At 45.1% G+C, this 19,220-nt stretch overlaps 1 protein-coding gene across 1 annotated transcript; it reads left to right on the top strand.

The window, feature by feature from the left end:
* Positions 1–527: 527 nt before the first annotated feature.
* Positions 528–17,225, top strand: UbcE2H (ubiquitin conjugating enzyme E2H). The gene is made up of 8 exons (XM_084578748.1): positions 528–643; positions 737–947; positions 4,919–4,995; positions 5,492–5,566; positions 7,366–7,405; positions 10,251–10,303; positions 12,452–12,580; positions 13,516–17,225. Exons 2-8 carry the CDS (start codon positions 895–897, stop codon positions 13,632–13,634), a joined length of 546 nt encoding a protein of 181 aa, XP_084434874.1. The 5' UTR covers positions 528–643; positions 737–894; the 3' UTR covers positions 13,635–17,225.
* Positions 17,226–19,220: the final 1,995 nt, after the last annotated feature.

Here is a 19,220-nt window from a genome sequence, read left to right as displayed (position 1 = left end):
AACACTTTGGTGGCGCGTTTCGACGCCAAGCGTTAACAGAAATAGAGACTCGCGTAGTGCACGTGCGAAAATTTCGCACATCGCGACATAGGCAGAAACGGTTGACATGCAATAGTGATGCGAACGCGCTATTGTGCTAGGTTTTCGAGTACAGTTGCATTTTTCTATTTGCGGCTTCAAACTAGAAGCGAGTCGGTATGCGCCGCATCGTGCTAACCACTCAGACATTGGGTCGATACGCATTAGGTTTCGGAATCAGTCGCTCGCTTCTTGGTGTCCTTTTCTCTTTTTTGTACAGTTTTCGTACCCTGAAAATGATTGCGTCGCTCTCTCAGGGCTTCGAAGTTGGGTTGACACGCATGACGAAATAGCCACAAAAAATCGTGCTTGCAATGCGGGACAAAGAAATCACGTGAGGCGTTTGTTTACACGAACCAGCTGATCGCTAGCGACGGGCAACACTGGTAAGCGCTGGGCGGGGCCTGCTTCCCGCACTCTTTCTTTTCCCAAGTTCTAGCAGCCCATCGTTGCACATTTTTCGCTCAAAATCGTTACCGTCGCCCACTTGGCAGCTCCTGAAAATTCCAACTCGGATAAATCGGGCGCGTCAGTTGCGTCCGAGTCTCTTGGGACCTACGTGAAGGCAAAACCGTTTTTTTTTTTGTGTTATTTTTTCTACCTCTCTATCATACACGCACAAAGAAACGAGCAAGGTCACGTGATGTCTACGTCACAGGTGGTGGTGTTGCGGTGAGCAGCGGCAGCGACCACACAGCAGCCAGTTCGCCATTGTGAGCCAAAGCGGAGAGCAGCAAGCGCTGTGAAAGCTGCGCGAGTCGAAACGACCGCAGGGGTTTTCTATCGCAGCTTCCTGCCGTGAGGTAAGACAAAAAGATGTCTTCTCCAAGCGCTGGGAAGAGGCGTATGGATACCGACGTCATTAAACTGTATCCTTCTCGACTGCGTGAACTGTGGACGGAAAAAGCCTTCGCGTTTCGTTGCGCGCAACTGAGAGCGCTGCTTGGTCGCATTTTGTTGTGAGACGGGGAGGTTGCTCAAGTCGAATTGTGCTGTTTCGTAGTATCTGACTTCCTAGAAACCTGCAGAGTGCACAGCATTTCAGTGATGGTGCGTGGATTGGCAACACTATCACTGTCGTCGCCTCCTAGGTGAGTCGAAAGCAGCAGCGCATTCGGCTGCGCCCACCGTATTGTTGCTTGGCCGAGCATGTCTCAGCTGGTCTAATCAGGTTTGGGGCGCGCTGGCGTAATCGTTTCTTTGTTGCTGCGTGTCCGCAGAACAGTTCAGTTTGGAGCTGTCCGAGAGTCGCAACACATGTGTGCTATCTAAACGTCGTGACAAAAGGCCCTGGAGGCCCGTGACCTCCAGGTGATTTTGGGCAACCCTTTCAACCAGATCCGCGTTGCCTGTTTCCATGGGAGGGGGGTCCGCACCGTGGTTGTGCGCGTTTTGTTTTTGGCGTCCCCGTATACGCGTTTTATGACGGACCAAACGCAACATCTGGACGGGTCGCGCAGTTGCGTTCGCCGTGTTTAGCCCGGGCACTTTATTTTCGTGTTACGTAGAGGCCCCCGGGGGAAGTCGCGGGGAGAATTTAGCCGAAAACGCGTCCTAGGCACGATCAGCTGCGGCGCACACCCGTTGGCAGAGAGCGCGTTTCTGACCTCCTTTTTGTAATGACCTCCTCTTTCACTCGCCGTAGGCTGCTGCGGTAGCCTTGGCGCCTTCCGCGTTGTTGCCGCTGATTTCTTTTTTTCTTCGATGTTCCGGAGACCGGGTTACAGAGGCAGGTTTTTACCTTGGTCATGACATCCGATTGCGCGCGTCCACTCGCTTTCGCGCCTGCTGCGTCCGTACGTTGCAATCAATGCATGACGTTTCTGGAACTTGTCGCATCCAATAAACGATGCGTGCGTTTTGGCGAAGACATCTTTTAACGAGCTAGTGTGAAGGCCTCCGGAAACAACTTTGTTCCTAATGTTTATAGGCTAATCTGGCGTGGTCCGAGGCAAGCTGGCATAATTTTATAACATTGTTCAATTTTATAACATCTGTTATCGAGAGACCTCCTTTGTAAACGTATTTTGCTTGCAACGTTGTCTGTCGCTTGAACATTATCTCAGGTTTCGCTCTCCACTTTTGGTCTGTACCTTGGATCTTGTCTGTTTACCTCGCGTTTTCCGACCTTTCTGCGGATTGAAAAAAGCTCCTTCCCATCAGCTGCCGCCTGTGCGCTCCTTTGTAGTGTGCATTTTTTTTTTCTTTGGGGCTCATCGCGAAGGCAACACGCATATTTTCTCCACTCCGATGGCGTCTCAGAAGAGCTCGTCTTGGCACATGTTTCAAACTTTTGCTTAGGGAGACGCCTTCGGTGCAGCAATTGCTTACCCTAGCCTAGGGCGTTGAGTCATACCACGATCATCTGCTCTCTTGCTGGCCTCTGCCTCCAAAAAACAAGAAAAATATAGCAGGTGTCGAAAGGCCGCACGCAGCAGTGACTGGTCGTAGGCGCACAGCTGAAATCCCCGGGTGTAAAGAAAGCAGATGCGAAAAAAACTTATTTTGGCCATCTGCCTGTAAACCAAAATGACATGCAAGAGCAAAAAAAAAAAAAAAAAAAAAAAAAGTCCTTCGCGTCGCAACGTGCTTATGGATACAGCGTTCGCCTACATCGTGCATTTTTATGCGTACCCAGCATAGCTTTATGCGATCTTGACCAATGCATTTGCTTGGCTTGAGATAGCGATTCATCTTACGGCAAAATTAACTCGGACTGTCATACTAACGTTATGTAGAATTAGCATAAGTAAGTTGCATGAACATGGTCAGGGAAACGAAAATTGGCAGTGTAGTACTGTAATCAGTGCATCGTTACAGTGAGACAATGTTTTAATATATTGTACTCTACTTCCAGGGCTGTGGTTATTACATCTCGATCTCAGATTATCATCTCTAGCTGCAATTACTACCAGTCTGATCACGTTTTTCAATCTTAGGCAAGCTCTCATTTATCTCTTATGTTGCAGCCATTATAATAACACCTTCACACGTGTGGTCACATGTGCTGCGGCTGTAAGGAAGCAGTATTTTCTCTGCGTAGACTTTGGACATGGTTTTGCTTTTGCATGCACTATCATGGCACTAAACAAAATTGTATACCTTATTTGGTTGATCAGGCAGGTTTTATATCTCCGGCTGGCAATATTTGTGCTGAATGCCTTATTTTCAGCAGTACACTGAAATCCTGCTAATGACAGTTGTCAAGCATAGCTACGCACTGAAAGGTTACTGCTGCACTGCATTCCTTTTATACTACTAGCATATTTTTAAAGGAAGCAAATATTTTACAGAAACTGTAGAGTAAATAGTATACGCCACTTACAACCTTGTGCTTGGCGCATGATAGCCTGAGCTGCTTATGCGCCATTAAACCCGACACGACAACAAGGCTGGAGCTTTTTAGAGCACTGTCGTGTGCCATATCGTTCTGTCGTAACATTAGTTTGGGGGCAGTTGGTGGTGGTAGAAATAGTTTATTGAAGATGCAAGCACTTGTCAATGGACGCCAAGCATGGTTAAGGGGCCTGATTTGCAAGTCAAAATGGGCTATGCAAGGTACAGTGGACTGGTTTGTTAAGGGGTGGGGATTGAATAAACGATACAGTCAACTTTCTGAATGAACTCCTGTGAAACCATGCTATGAAAGACGTTTCTGCTTGCCTCTGCTCTTCAAGGTGCATTAAAAAGAGCATTCTGAAAAGTTTTGTTTTCTGGGTTTCCATGAATGAATAGATTTAGTCACAGACAGCATAGCCATAAATTAAGCCCATGGCAATATAAATACACCTGTACTCTTTGCTTTTGTGAGACTTGATCACTATGCAGAGGAAAATGAAAAGTCCTCTTATCTGTGAAGACACCCGAAGTAACTTTTATATATATATTTAGATATGATGCAAATTTGTTTATGGAACCACTACACATTTGTGGTTTAAAAAGGAGGTCTCCAAAAAACAAGACTGATGCAAGTGCACTTTATTGACACGATCATATTACTCTGCTGTCGTCAGAGTGGCATGCCGCCACGCGTTTCCTTAAATGAATTCTGTGCAAATTGGTTGACTCCCCTAACTCTTTGTGGCGAGTTTAAAAAAAAAAATAAAGGCTCGAGCTGAGATGTTTTATGATATTAACAGCAAAATAATTCGAAGTTTATAACAATGCTTGGAGCGTGTAGATGAGCTCACACAATTAGAAGGTGCCTTCAAAGCTATCTTTAGTGCACCATTAATGATTACGATTCTTCTTTATGAAAAAATGTGATCCTTCACCAATTTCACTGCACTTGTTCTTGTTAGTGCAAAGAATTCACTTTTGTTCAGGGTTTCGTTTTTGTGCTTCGCATATTCTCACAGTAATGGGAGACGCGCACTCGTGCTCTGGAGATGAGGGGAGGAGTGGCATGGAGCTCTTATGAGCTTTTTGTGTGTAGGTTGGTAGTTAACAGTATTTAGCTTTGTTGTCTTCAACAGAAACTGGGTCATGCTGTTAATCCACAAAAAATGTGAACTTGGATCGCTTGTTCTGCTCTGCGAATAACCTTGCTTCTGGTTGTTGGTCGGTTGTCCTTTCAACCAGCCACACAGACCTGTTGGCACTACGCTTACTGGGAAACTGGACTACTACACAGGTGTACTACTTTGATGTCAAGTTCTTGCAGAATGCTAACCATCTAGTGCCATGTGTGAGAATGTTTCATGGTGCAGAGATTTGTACCAGACACTCTTTTTAGCTATAGTTGCAGTAAATTGAAGCCTCAAGTTGACACACTCTCTCTCTAGTACTGGTTAGCTCTGGTGCTGTGTGTACATTGCCTTCCTTGACCAGTGGCCTTCAGTATTGAAAGCAAGCACGAAGTCACCATTCTGGGAGGACTCAATGAATTCTGTGTCAAGTTTTATGGGCCAAAAGCGAGTAAGTTGCATCTTCTCTGACTGGATTTAACTGCTCCGTCACTTTTGCAACAGCTGGTACAAAATCGTACGTGATTTCAAGCCTTTTTTATGGGAGCTGTTCATGTGCGCACTCTTTGTGGACTGTAGTGTGTCTAGTTTTTTTGCTTAAAGCACTTGGATGTGTAGGGGTATTTAGTTATTCTACTTTATGCTTGTGGCATCAGCAAATCTATGGTTGCTAATATTGATTGGCCAGTTTCTGCCTCTGTAGTGTTTCTGCATTCTTCTGCAGTCTTAAATGGTAAGAGGTGCCATGTGCGGGTGGCTAGTATTCAGTGTTTCATGTCTGTTTTTTTTGCTACTGGTATAGGGCATTTGTTGACTAGTTTCTTGACTAGAATGTCTGCACTCATCACATCTTGCCGTTTATCTTGTGCTGTGGTAACTTCCACATCACACAAGTTCTTAGGCAACCTTCTGTGTTGAACTGTTTCTTTGTGCTTGTAACCTTGCAGCTCCATATGAGGGAGGTGTCTGGAAGGTGAGGGTTGACTTACCTGAGAAATACCCTTTCAAGTCTCCATCGATAGGTAAGTCCAAAAAGATGTCTCTGCTGCTTTTGTAGCCTACTTATACGTAGATAAGGTTGAATCGTTTGCTCAATCTGTTTTCCATTTATCAAACTACCTAGTATTTATGCAGTTATTTATGCATCATCCTTTGGGCTGCTGCAAATTTATCCAGGCGCTAATCAAGTCACTGCTGCTTGCCTGCATCGCTCATGATTGGTCATCTACCCTCAAGGGCCCCCTGATTGGGCGTCACTTAAAGGGAGAAGGGGAAGAACAAAAGCATGAAAACTAACAATGCCCATGCATTGCACAAAGCCAAGTAATCTCATGCAGCCTGCACTGTTCTTCCACTGGAAAGTGTCTTAGTGAGGCACTTCTTTCTTGTTCAACTGTACCCCTCATCATCAATAGTGTTGACGTAAGTTCATCTTCTAGGGCGATAAGTTTTTTCGGTTATTGCATGATAGCTGTAAGGAGCTTTGTGTGTTCCACATGCCAATGTTACCATTTAGCTGACACCAAACAGACCATACTCTCTGACAGGTTTTCTTGGCAGTAAGGCTGCAGCGCGAAGCATCCATAACGGTTGTAATTCCGCCAATTGGTTTAGCCACATGATAGTGTGCCTGGCTGTGTGGGACATAGTGTTTCCCGTTACAACTTTGTTCTGCTGCTGGAGCATTTGGTACTATCTTCGTGTAACTGGACATGCACAGCAATTTCTACTGTAATCGGGAGAACTGTTTCTTCTTTGACTTCTACCATTCAAGGATGTGTTAGAAAATTGCCTCGAACAGTGAATATTCACAATATGCTATGCTTGGAGAGAAGAGCCTAATAACTGCAAGTGGGGACCGAGTTTCACTGCATTGGAGAAGGTGTTGTTTGATTCCATAGCTTCCGTCTGATTGTCAGAAGTTGGGGAGTATAGACGCTTACACTAGGTGCTGGCAGCTTATGTGCAAGCACAAATGCTAGTTCCAGTGTGCATGGCGGCTTGGTGCCAGTAATATGTTGCCAGATGTGAGAAAAAAACATGTTTTCTGCTTCAATAATAGGCAGCCCTGCCTTCTCAGTGCACTGCATTGGTTTAGGATATTTTGTGACAATTTTGCATCTGGGAGACAAAAACTGATATTTTTTTATGTGTTGTGCTGGAAATTACGTTAGTAGACTGCCACACCCACGCTTTAAGCCAGCCCAAATGCAAAGCTTGCACCTCTGCTCATTACCATACTTACCAATGCAGTGCTTAACATTTTCGTGTCTGGCCGGTCATATACAATGCAGTATTCACTGATGTCAGTGGTTTTATTTTATTTTATGCTTGCTGAACATCAGATCATAACAGTACCATAGAAAGTTAATGTCCCAACCCCTTTCTCTAAGCATTCGTCGACGTGTGGCTGTCAGAGATTTGGAATTGTTGCTAGTCGCAGCAAAAGCCATGTCTTTCTGTAAGACACGACTAAGAAATCTCAATAGACTTTTTGCTATGCCACATGTTGAAAACATTTTGATCTTTGTTGTTTATTGCATGTGCCTAAGCTAAGTATGCTCTTACGTGCAGCAGCATTGAGTCTGATTTGCTAAATTTAGTTACACAATAGTGAAAACGGTCAGAGTAATCTTCCACTTTGTCATTTCTGCAATATACTCCGTGGTGGACGCCAGTAGAGGCTTGTTTTACCTCTCATTTAGTTGCAGAACTTATGTGCTGTCTTTTCCTTAGTTTTTTTAGAAGACAAGTGGGGCTAGCATGAGTGTCCAGAATGCAACTCGAGATTCTTACAATTTTTGCTTATCTTTGTTTCCAGGTTTCATGAACAAGATTTATCACCCAAACATTGATGAAGTGTAAGTGTGTCTGAACATTAATTATCTGCATGAATTGAGTGCTTGCTACTGTTCTCAATGAAAAAAAAGAAGCGGCAAGTGAAAACCACAAGGAAAATAGCGTGTGAAGTGTGAGAACTTGGTATAAGGCGTCAAATTCTCCTCGGACCTCAAAGAGTGGCTCGTGGCACTCCGATGTACTGCCATCTCTGTGATTGTGTTCTCGTACGCTTTTCATGTGCCTTTGGAATATACTGCACATGGGGAGAGCCAGCAGAAGGTGCCAAGGTTGGAGTTGCTTAGTTTGCGATGTAACTTAGTTCCTTCACTTTGCTCCAGAAAGAATTTTTTTGTGGCATACATTACTTCCTTTGTGGCTATCTTGCAAGTTGCAGTGCCATATTATTGCACATGCAGCTTTCAGTGATGCACTGTATGCTCGGGACAAAAGCAACACGTGCTAGTACCAGATGGCACATTTTAGGGCAAAAGGCTGTATTGCCTCATCGTTTTTGTCAGCAAAAGTGTCACGCTTTTGTGGCGGCTCTGATTGGTCGAGACGGGATGGCGTCATAGAGGTCTCGACTAATCAGAAAGCACCACCACAGCACGGCCGCTCAATGGAGGCGCACTTGGGTGTGGCCCGTCGTGTCGCCCAGAAGAGCCGTATTGCGCCTAGTTCTCATTGCCCCCGCTGCGGCGCCACCGCTCCGAGACAAGTCCGGGCGGAGAGCTGCGCGCAGCGGCCGTGGCTGTAGATCTGGTTGTCATGATTGTTGCTTCATACGTTTGTTTGGTTAGCCTTTGCTTCGACGTGCCTCCTTGGACCTGAATGTCTTCGATACGGCAAAGTCCAACTCTAACCAAGGGAGTCGCTCGTCATCTGACAAATAGAGCGGCCCCTCTTGGTGTCTCCATGGCTTCACTTATGTGTCTCCATGGCTTCACTTATGCAATGTTGGGCAAGGCATACCATTTTGATATCATCGTCATAAAGGTGATCGTGGCGGAGCTATCTTGAAACACACATGCTTCAGGATGACACGGGGGGTTGTCCAGGAGGAAATGAAGTGTAGCTATAACAAGTGGGGAAAATAAAGCTATTGACCTGCGCACATCAATTTTTTCAATGTTGTTTGGCTCAACATGAGCCTGCGTGAGTAACTTAACTTGTAATGTGGGCAGTTCGGGAACACAGAGGGGACAGCTGAAGGAAGCAGGATCTTCAGTTTTATGTTCTTCCTGTAATCGTCACCTGTGAAGTGCAGTAAGTATACCAGTGACTTGTCACTCGGCTCTCACCGGCTTCCGTTTCCATCCTAGCCCTCCCGAGATATGTTTTTCAGTCATGCTGCTCGATGTTGTGAATCGCACGAAAACTGATGGTAACCGATCTTTTCTTGCTTTCGTGGTGCACAGCGGCACACAGCAGTTGCCTGGCGTGGTGCTGCATACGCTTAGGACGCTGTTGACACAGGCACCGATGACACGCATGCAGAACTATCAGAACCACGTGGTTATGCTGAGTAGTCAAAACGATAACACGCGCCAACCCAGCCAGCGCGCTCCTTCCGCGTCGTCTGCTTGTCCGTGACGGCGGCGCCTTGTCATGGAGTGGTGGCGCCCCCGCGGAGAATGACGGCGGAAACTGTAACTTCTCCAAATACGCGCTTCCCCAGCCATTGAGGCGCGACGCGACGGGCCGCACCAAGTGCGCCTCCATTGAGCGGCCGTGACCACAGTATGCGCGAATGCGTGCCTTATACGGCCATATGCCAATCAGTGATCAATTACTAATTGATAAGTACTAATTAATAATTGTTAATTAATTTACATAATTAATAATTACTAATTAATGTCACACACACGGTAAAATCAACCACACACAACAGTAAACGTAGAACAGCTGTGGAGATACAGGGAGCGCGGTCTCGTCACTGCCGAGCAGAATTCACTGAATAAATGCACTCGCAGAATGTGAAAGAGTAGTCGCTCGCTTTACTCGTGGCAGCATTCATTGCTACATGCGCAACAGTCTCGTAGCAGAGCGCAGCACTCAGGCTTTCGCCTTTCATCACTTTAGTCGCCAAATTGTCCTCGATTTTTGGTTCTCTCATACTCTATATGCCAGCTGGCAAACTGCACGAGTGTCCTCGTGGAGGCTATGCTAAGCAACTAAGTATGTTGATGTCACCAGGCAGTAGTTTTCAGAAGGGTTTGCATGCATGTTAGTATGTTGGTGAAGTGCTGTAGTCAGATAGGAAATGCCGCTGGCCGTGCAAATGTGCCCTGCACAATGTATATTTGCACCCTTCAGTTTCTGCTGAAGTCATAGAGGCACTCGACGCCAGCAGCGGCTGCTGTTAGCCCCACCTGGTTGTGGGTGCTAACCGTAGTAACATTAGATGGTCGTGCAGGAAGGGTGAACATGACGACACAAGATAGATAGTAAGTTGCCATGAGTACCCTCATGGCTTGTACACAGTAAATATTAATGAACTCATTGGAATCATGAGACGTAAGCAGTATTTCGACAATTGCGAATGGTTCCTGAAAAGTGGTTTGCTTAACTCTTACTAACACTACACAAGCATAAAAAACTATAGAGCAAAGATTCCGGTTTAGCATTTGCTTTAAGCATTCAAGGCTGTGACTTTCAATGAACTGGCTGTGTTGTAATAGTGAACCTTAGTATACTGTCGATTCTTTTGTCGTCGGTTTCTCTTGAATCCACGCACACTCTCGGGAGTCATTAGTTATTTGGCTTCCGGTATTGGTGGCTCTCGTGCACTAGTGTGGTTGAGGTTACTAATTTGCGGTTGCTTACTGGAAGCTGCAACTTGTACTTGTCCTTTTTCTCCCGTAGGTCTGGCACTGTATGCTTGGACGTCATCAACCAGGCTTGGACAGCACTGTATGGTGAGCAATAATGTAGTGGGAACAACAGCAACAAAATCGGAGGAACTGAGGGATGTAGAAGCCTACATAACGCTGAACTTGTGAAGACAAGGTTTAAGTATGGAAGAAGTAGTACTATATATCCATGTGGGGGGCTGCTTCATTATTTGCTACGTTTTGTTTTTTTCCGCATCACAGTCAACAAAACATAGTCACTCTGATTCACTAACCCCATTTCCAGAACTAACTTCTTTAAGTACTCCTTGTTCCCTTGAACCATAAGTGACTGGAATTCTTTACCTATGAGACTGCATTATGTACCAAGATTAACGTCATCAGTGTTATCAGCTTTGTGTTTTTCAATTGTTTTCAGTGCTTTTTGAATTTGTACCACGTTGCATTGCCCTTCCTGCAAGGGCCCTCATGGGCTTGCAGTATTCTGTAAATAAATAATAAATAATACGCCGACAGTAAGGGAAAGAAACTCTGACAAGTGCATCACGAAGCAAAGATGGCACTGCACGATTACAAAGCTGAGTGAGCACACCCTACTGCTTAAATTGTACCCGGTGGGCTTGCTCCCATAGCTTGGAAAGTACCGTTTAGGTCTGTTTCTCCCAGCGTTAAGCTAATTACCCACCTTGAAGGAAGCTTGTCAAAAATTTGGCAATTCTAGAACTACTATTGCAAGCCCCTTTTTTAACTCTCTTGGACTAGAACATGCCAATGCGTACGATGGTGCACTGATTCCAGGTTGGCATCTGCTGCCGTCCATTCTCGTCACATCATTCGACTTGCAGCCACGTAAAAATGTAATTGATTCGTCAAGCATGGAGAAATTATCGGAAGATATTGTATGCTTTTGTCAGGGTCTTCAAATTTTGGTTTGCTCAAACTGCCAAGACTACAGAAGTTCGCATCATGATGTCATTTGTGTGTGAAGGGTAGTATGTAGTAGTCTTCGTGCACATCGCATCATTTGCTAGGGGACCAAGAAGCACCGTTTTCAGAACTTTGCCCTCTGCTTAACTTCGCCACATGCTGGCCATAGACGTGTGTACCATAAATACCTGCATATAATAGAGGTGTAATTTCGGCATGGCGAAAACAGAAAAAGGTTCTTATCCGCATACAATGCGAGTGAGGAAAGATCAGTAAAAGTATTTATTTGCACTTGCGGTTGGTCAGTAAGGTGTATGCGCATGATGCTTTTGCACCGGGTGCCGAATAGTGCCATGAACCTTCATATGCCGGTGCTGGTGCGCTCCCCCTCTCGCGTCGCCACACTAGATCGGAGAATTCTATGCACCGTGAGAAGAGCAGTTCACATTCACCCCAGCAATAGCGGAAGCTGCATGATCCTCAGTTTGTTCTAAAACCAGTAGGTCGCTTCTAGCTCTGATGACCGGCATGCGCCCGAGCAGGGCTTATGCACCCAGGAAGTGTTCTCGGATTCAGGGTTTTCGTGATTGTCGTCTGGCATAATCATTTACCAAGAGTGCCGTGGTAAATGCGTCTTTCTCTTCAGTACCCCTAAACACGTTTGGTACCCCGCATTTCTCGAACGTGCAACCGACACACTCTTTGGAAATGCTGGTCTGCGGTTCGGCTGCGGTATCTGCGGTTCGGCTGTAGGGCATGGCCAGCATGGCTGGTTGAAGAGGCCCGTGAGAGACCCATGCAAAATTCCAAGTGATCCTTTCGCTATTCCTACATCATGCGACGTGTGATTGACCTCCTTCCGGGCGCTTGTGCGTTGCGGGCACTGTGGTCTCAATGATCGCGTGGTCAAACCAAAGCCACCGAAACAGTCTGCCGACGCCACCACTAGATGGCGCCTCCTATTGCTGGAAGCCTGATGCTGATAGTGGTGATAGATAATGAGGCCAGAGCTGCGAATTTAGGCAGAAATTTGTTCGAATCTGTATATAATATGAGGCAGAAATCTGACAGAATCAGAAGAAAAGCTTTGTATTATGCAGGTTTTTATAGTAGTTGTCAGGGTGCATCGAAAATAATAAATTCTGTCCTCTTGTGAAGTTATTCTGTACGGCAGTTTTTGAGCAAGGTAGCGAAGTTGTCTGTGGCAGGGTAAAAAATGAACAGGCTTTGAATGTCGACGTATCAGCTCTTAGTTTGTGCCCCTGAATCTGATTGTTGCACATGCAGATCTGTCCAACATTTTCGAGTCGTTCCTGCCACAGTTGCTGACATACCCAAATCCAATCGACCCTCTTAACGGGGATGCGGCAGCCATGTACTTGCACAAGCCAGAGGAGTACAAGAAAAAGGTGCAAGGTGAGCATTTGCGTAAGACTGAAATGACATGCTTTTGCAGTGTCAGTCACCTCGTTAGTGTTGTCACATACAAGTGTGAAGTGCTTCAGAAAACCTGATGCAAGCGTTTGACCTTGATTTGTCTTATGTACAGTGGAGGTAAACATTGTGCCCTGTATAAAGATTTGCCCCCTTACTTGCCCTGTGGTGTGTGCAGTGAGCTGCTTTGCCCTGCACTTAGCACCTGGGGCTTTTTTGTACAGTGTGGCACAAATATTAGCAGTGCATGACGAGTTTAGTGTGGCAGTTTTAAAACAGTTTGTGAGCTCAGTTTTTTTTATTCTTGAATTAAAGGCACCTATACTTCGTTCCACATATCAGGTGCAACGCAGCGAAAGCCACGCAAGTAGTCGGCAAGAAAGAAAAGGGAGGCGTATCACTACGCGCTTGTTCGGTGGCCAAGTGGTTTCTGCGGAAACGGGCTCTATTCCGACCATAAACGTTTCACTTCGTGTGCCTGGACATCTTTGCAGTGTGGATCTTAGAAAAAAAAAACTCGCTCTGAAGAGGCAGTCCGAGTCGTTGCGCAGCACGGAGGGCACAGCTGGCATGGTTGCGGGGCAGCAAAAACGTGACACGAACGAAAACGACAAACCAAACATACAAAATCGCCGAATCCGATCTCTTCTCCTTAAAAAAGGTGCTTTTTATGAAGTTGATGGCAAATGTAAGATGAATTAAACTTGCAGACAAAGCAACGATTATTTTCTTTCGTTAAGAGCAGGCACTATTTCTCATCGTGGATGCGGAGAGCGCAAACAAGAGCTCTAGCTTTGGCAGTGTTGCACTTGATGTATGAAACAAAACGGTGTATAGTGTAGTTACTGCATGTCTCGTCTCAGGATGAGCTGTTGGTGCCTCTAATGTGTGCATTCCTTTTTCCTTCCCATGACCAGAGTACGTCAAAAGGTACGCCACAGAAGAAGCGCTGCGGGAGCAGGACAACGAGTCGTCGAGCAGCGAGAGTTCTATGAGTGATTTCTCAGACGACGAGACCAAAGACATGGAGCTGTAAAGCTCACGGCACCATTGGTCATCTCTCCCCCCCACAAGCCCGCATCCACACACACATATGCATGCTGCGCGCTGGAACACCAAGTGTGTGCGGGGAGAGCCAGAAGGAGAGACGGACACCATTGCTGTCGCCTTTCCTCTCCCCGCGTCTTCGTCTGCACCGGAGTGCCATCTCCTTCCAAACGACCACCACCAACCCCTCGCCACCCACATCTGCGTTGCCGGCCGGTCATCGTCCCCTTTGACGTGTAGTCCCGCCGCAGCAAGAGGACCGACTACCTAATGGGGCGCACACATCGCCATCGAGTGTCTCCATTTTGGCTGTGCGCGGTTTTCCCGGCCAGTTTGCTTTGTTGTGCCGGGTGCCTCTGGAGAGCAACCAGCAAGACTATGTGGAGTGGTGGTGTGTCTTGATCATTTTTTCTCCCTCTCTCTTCGCGAGAGCGCTGTGGTCGTGTTGCCGCATTTGTGCAGCGTGAGCATCTGTTGTCGCAGGTCCCCATCTCTGCTTCATTTGGGAAAGGGACGAAAGTGCCGGCTAAATTGGGGCATGTCTGTGTGTGTGGGCATCTCTCATGTGCATGCCTGTATCTGGCAACGAGAATATCCTGCACTTCTAGGTTGGCCATTCTTTGCGCTGCTGCCCCCCCCCTTTTTTTTTTTCATTTGCATGTATGTGCTTTGTTTGCTTGCTGCTGTCATTCAAGTTGTCTGTCAGCTTTTATTGATGTGCGTGAAGGGAAATCGGAGTGGCAACTAAAAGAAAAAAAGAAGCCTTTATTTTCTTATTTCTCTAGCTTCAATCATAAGGCTCGTTCTTGGGTACATGCAACTTTCTTGAGTTTGTAATTTTCTTTTACGGGCGTCTGTTGGCTGGTAATTTATTTGGTTAGGACAAAGGCAGTTCAAAATTCTGTCAACTGATTTCATCGTTCTTTTTTTGTCGCTGTCTTGGTAATGAGCACAAGTGTCATCTGCTCAGGCTGCTCCACATCTGGTTTTCTTTCTTGGTGGCTAGAAGCTCTTGTTTTTATCCTGTTGTGGAGCAAATTGATTTCTTCCCGTCGTCGTTGACGTGTGTGCGTTGTTGGCTGTTGATAATGCAGGGTTTAACATGGGCCAGGCATGGCTTCAGTTTCTATACTCTGAAGATGTCCGGCATAGTAGCTGTTCATGCTTGTAGTCATGTAATCAAAATGAGTCTGAGAAGTCACGATTTGATCTTTATTGTGTGTACAGCTGTGGTGTTCATTTGTCACCTTTGCTTTCTTTTGGTCAGCCAACATGAAAAGGGACTGTGAATTATGATGTTCAGTGGAATTAAGTATTCCAAATGCTTTAACTGTGCGTCTGCAGTGCAAATGGCATTGAAGAATTTTCTCCTGAACTTAAGTAAGCTGGACTGAATTGCGTGCTCTTTCGTTTTTCATGAATCCAGTTCTTATCTTGCACAGTACACAACGTCGGATTGACCAGAGCCAATCAAGCTTTCTCTGTATCCACAATGGCACTTTTCTCTGTTTCATCTCAGGTTGGCAGTTTTGACATTGGCAGGGAACTTTTAAGGAGATGGGTCTTTCACATTGTTGTGCGGTTACCTTTCCAGGGATGGCAGTTCAGTGCACTTCTGTATGTGACCAGATTTCGAGGTTACGCTTCTAATGGTTTTGCGAAGGCCCGGTTTTGTCCCTGTACTTGATGCACTTCGCTTTTTAATAGATGGGCAGGTAGCTAGGCGGCACACCAGTAAGGATAGAGAGAGCATTTGTGTGTGGTTTAACTTATTGCAGATGCATCACACAATTCATGTGGAGGTTTTGTGACAAAGGTGGGAGGAAATAGCCTACTTTTTTATTTGTGGCATAATGCAGTGGTCTCATTTCAATCAGTTATTTCTACTATCGATACTACTACTACTACTACTGCTGCAAGTGGTATCGAGACCATTGTGCAGTGGGGCACTCAAAGAGGAACAGGGGAGGGGGGGGGTTGCAATTCATCAATGCTTTCCCACAGATTAACGGTTTCACGCTTGATGTAGCGAGAAGACAAAACAAAAACTGTGATAACTTCATGAAGAGTGTTTGGGCATAAGAGGAGCAGAAAGTGCCGGTTTCGTTTTTTTTTTTCTTCCTCACTCGGTCTCAAGCAACTGTTGGAAAGTTACCGAATTGTTGTCGTTTTTCCCTGGCCTACTATGGGGATTGATATAAGGTTACTCATGGGCTCCCACACACTGACTCTAGTGCTATTTTATTTTTTATTTTTGCTGACCCTATTGTGGCATGTCATGTAGTCTGTGCAATCGTGGACCAGCCAGTGATAAGTGTGTATTGCTGTTACACCAGCAGGTTTTGAAATTTTGAGAGCCACTGTATGCTGCTGTCTAGCACCAGAAAGTTGTTGCGCTCTCGTAGATGCAAAAGACGTGGCTGCCTTGCCCCATTGCAAACAGATACTGTTGAAAATTCTGCCTGCATTTTAATTATCTCAATGTGGATCGTTCAAAGAGCACATCACCAGCATTTTAAGCTTGCTAAGCAGTGTAAAGCCGGAAAAGATGTAAATTTCTCTCGGGCAACATGTGCTGGGTTCTGGAACTGAGAAACGTGACTTGGTAGCCTGGAACCACTTCGGGGCATCCGTGGTTTGAGGCTGTTGATGTGTTTACAGCTTCTGTTTTTAGTGGCTTTTTGGGCTGGGCATTTGTTGCCGTAGTCTGTGTAATTCAGCTGCTGTCGGGCTCTATACCCAAGCAGCAGTGCAGAAATGTTTTGGCCCCTATTTTAACAATGCTGCCTGGTGACACCAAAATGCACATTTCATACCGGTAGAGAGGTCTCTGTGGTGGTGTTTTTTTTTTTTTTTTTTAATTTTTTGTTAGTCTGTACGCTTAGTTTGCCGAAAGGCGTATCGAAGATTGTCTGTACGCCTGGTCTTTGAGATGAGTGTTGTTTCATCTTTGCTTCAGTGTTGACAGATTGGATGTTCAGTGTAGGCTGCATCTTAGAAATGCTGCCACCATGGTCATGGCAGAGTGCTCCAGATTAGCGGCTTGCGCCACTTACATGGCATGGCCTTGTTCTCTGGAGATTTTTTTTTCTTCGGCAGTTACCCAGGAAACACGTACAATGGGCCAATATTGGAGTGTGTTGGAAACTAGCTGGTCTCATATGGGACACAATATTGTCAACATAGTGCCAATATTGGTCCATTGTTGGTGTTGCTTGGGATAGAAACAGCAGTCAGTGTGGAAAATAGCAGATTGAGCCAGACTGGTCCTGCAGCATGATGAGATTTTTGGACCAGTCCTCTCTAGCTCTTTTTTTTTAAAATCTGACAGGGGGCTGTGCTTTTTGAATCTTAGTGCCAGTGTGAAGGTATGCATCTTTGACCATTGCTTGACTCAATCATTTAGACTTTTTTTTTTTTTTTTTTGATCGTATTCTTTCTGCTACTTTCCTTTTGTTCTGTTCCTTGTTGTTTTTTTTACCCACCCCTGCAATAGCCCAATAGGGCTGCAGTATGTAATAATATAATAATAATAAATAGTACTATATGAATTTATAAATAAAGCTATATCCATCTTTTTTGCAGAGAGTCGTGACTCTCCCTCTTGTGCTGTCAACATGGTGATGTTAATACTCAAGAAAAAGAATTTGGTTTTAATGTAGTTAAACAGCGTAGAACGTCACGGCATGTGTGTGTTGCAGTCTGCACGTAGGCTGACATTTTGTAGTCTCATCCTGCGAAAAATGCCTTGGTTCGAATCTGCTTATCTCCAACCTTTTTTTTTTTTTAAGGTGAACACCTTTACAGGCTCATGAATGTTCATTCATGTGCGTGCATCCACGAGAAGTGTTCCACTTCTAGAGATTCCGCAGGGTCCTGTTTACTTTTAAAGCAGTTAGTGAAGAACTTGGTAGATAGTGACCATTAATGATAGTTAATGGTAGTTGGTGATAGTGACAGTGGTGGTGATCATGATAGTGACCAGATGCGATGCCATCATGACGTCGACATCCTGTCATGTCTAATATCCGGAATTGGCGTCGTCATGATGTCACGAAGCTGACGCCGCCGGATATTCGTGATGTGCCTTTCATTTGGTACTTCCTCAAACGCCACACCACACGGCATACATTGGCAGACGCAGTAAATCAGGAAGCAGCAGCGTTTCAAACAAAGGCTTTCGCTTTGTCATACTTTAGTGGTCCAAAGTGCCCCCTAGAATTTTTTCGTTAAGTGTGAAAGAACTACAAGCATACATAGGAGTGTTAGATGATGTTGCTGGGCTCTGAATTTTAGGATAAATGCTTTTGAACTAAGTAAAAATTGGAGGGTGCTTAAGCTCCACCTTTAAATGGGACAGAACTTTGGAACTTGGGCATGGCAATTTTTTTTTCAGTGCACTGTAAAGATTAGTCTCTAAGGTTACCAAGAATCTTATTAACAGTGCATGAGCCGTTTTTGTGTAGGCTGATGCTGGAAGCCATGAGCAATGACCACGATGACGTTTTGGCGTCAATATAGTGTACTAGAATATTAGTCTCTAGTCTGAGGGTGGGTCAGTGATGAAAGCTCTGGGCAACATGAGAGGGTGCTGCATGCTTGAGGAGTTTTGTGAGCGTAAAGCAGGTGAGCCATCTCTGTCGCTGCAATGTGTGTTGAATTCTGTCATTACGGCACAATACTTGGCGTGGTGACGGAAGACGCAGTGTTAAAAACTTGCTGCTTAGATACCATAAGCCTCACCTAATGTATCGGACTGTGGCAGTTCATGCCTAATGATCATATTTCTTTAAAGTATAAGGTTGTAGTCTCGAAATAAGTATGCGCATGCAGGAAGACAACTGTGACCAGCATAGTAATGCGGTTGGGCTGCGGTGCAAATGCATGAGTTTCTGAACATATTGTGGAATGCAATGGTATCACTTAGTAGCTTACTGTACGTGCAGTTTTACCTGGGCTTTGCAGGCAGGGTAGCCTGCATGTAAATGTCTGCATATTTCATACACTTCACATGATGTAGCTATGCACAGCTATGCTCTCTCCTCGTAACCACTACGGTATCACCTGTAAAGGGTGTTCCATATGTGGTAAGAAATATTTAACAGGAAAAATTCTTGAATTTTAGGTAGTGCATAATATATGGTGGTTAGCATGTGAAATAACTAAATTTCAGCTGCTTATAGAGCATCAAAACTGGATAAACTGAGAAAATTCTAAAACCAAATGAAACAATTGTAAAATCGCTTTATATTTAGTGTTCAACAGGATCACATTTCACAAGACAGCAGTTTCATCACTGCGACACCATCTAATACTAAAATCGCTTCATGGGTGATGTAAAAGGAGGGCACATTGGAGAGAGCGTAAACCATGACGAGCATTCGAGAAAGAAAAAAATAGCACTCTGCTTTTAAGAAAACTGGTGATAAGATGCGGTTTTATGTAGGGTACTACAGTCATAAAGAGTTTCACCGCAAGAGGTCACTTGGTAGGATTTATGCAATTTTCAGTGGCAAATTAGCATTATGTTCCTTGTGTATTGTAGTGTTCAATCTGTACTATATGAGAAAAGATC

This window comes from Amblyomma maculatum, chromosome 9 (genome assembly GCF_055883805.1).
Source record: "Amblyomma maculatum isolate TAMU_Amacu chromosome 9, ASM5588380v1, whole genome shotgun sequence".
Classification (NCBI taxonomy): Eukaryota; Metazoa; Arthropoda; class Arachnida; order Ixodida; family Ixodidae; genus Amblyomma; species Amblyomma maculatum.
The sequence above is the reverse complement of the archived record's forward strand: the minus strand, read 5'-3'. Positions and strand labels throughout refer to the sequence as shown.

Coding starts and splice junctions, on each gene's coding strand:
- UbcE2H (XM_084578748.1), top strand. CDS start 895: ATGTCTTCTCCAAGCGCTGGGAAGAGGCGTATGGATACCGACGTCATT. Junction 10,304..12,451: donor GGCTTGGACAGCACTGTATG/GTGAGCAATAAT, acceptor TTGCACATGCAG/ATCTGTCCAACATTTTCGAG. Junction 12,581..13,515: donor GTACAAGAAAAAGGTGCAAG/GTGAGCATTTGC, acceptor TCCCATGACCAG/AGTACGTCAAAAGGTACGCC.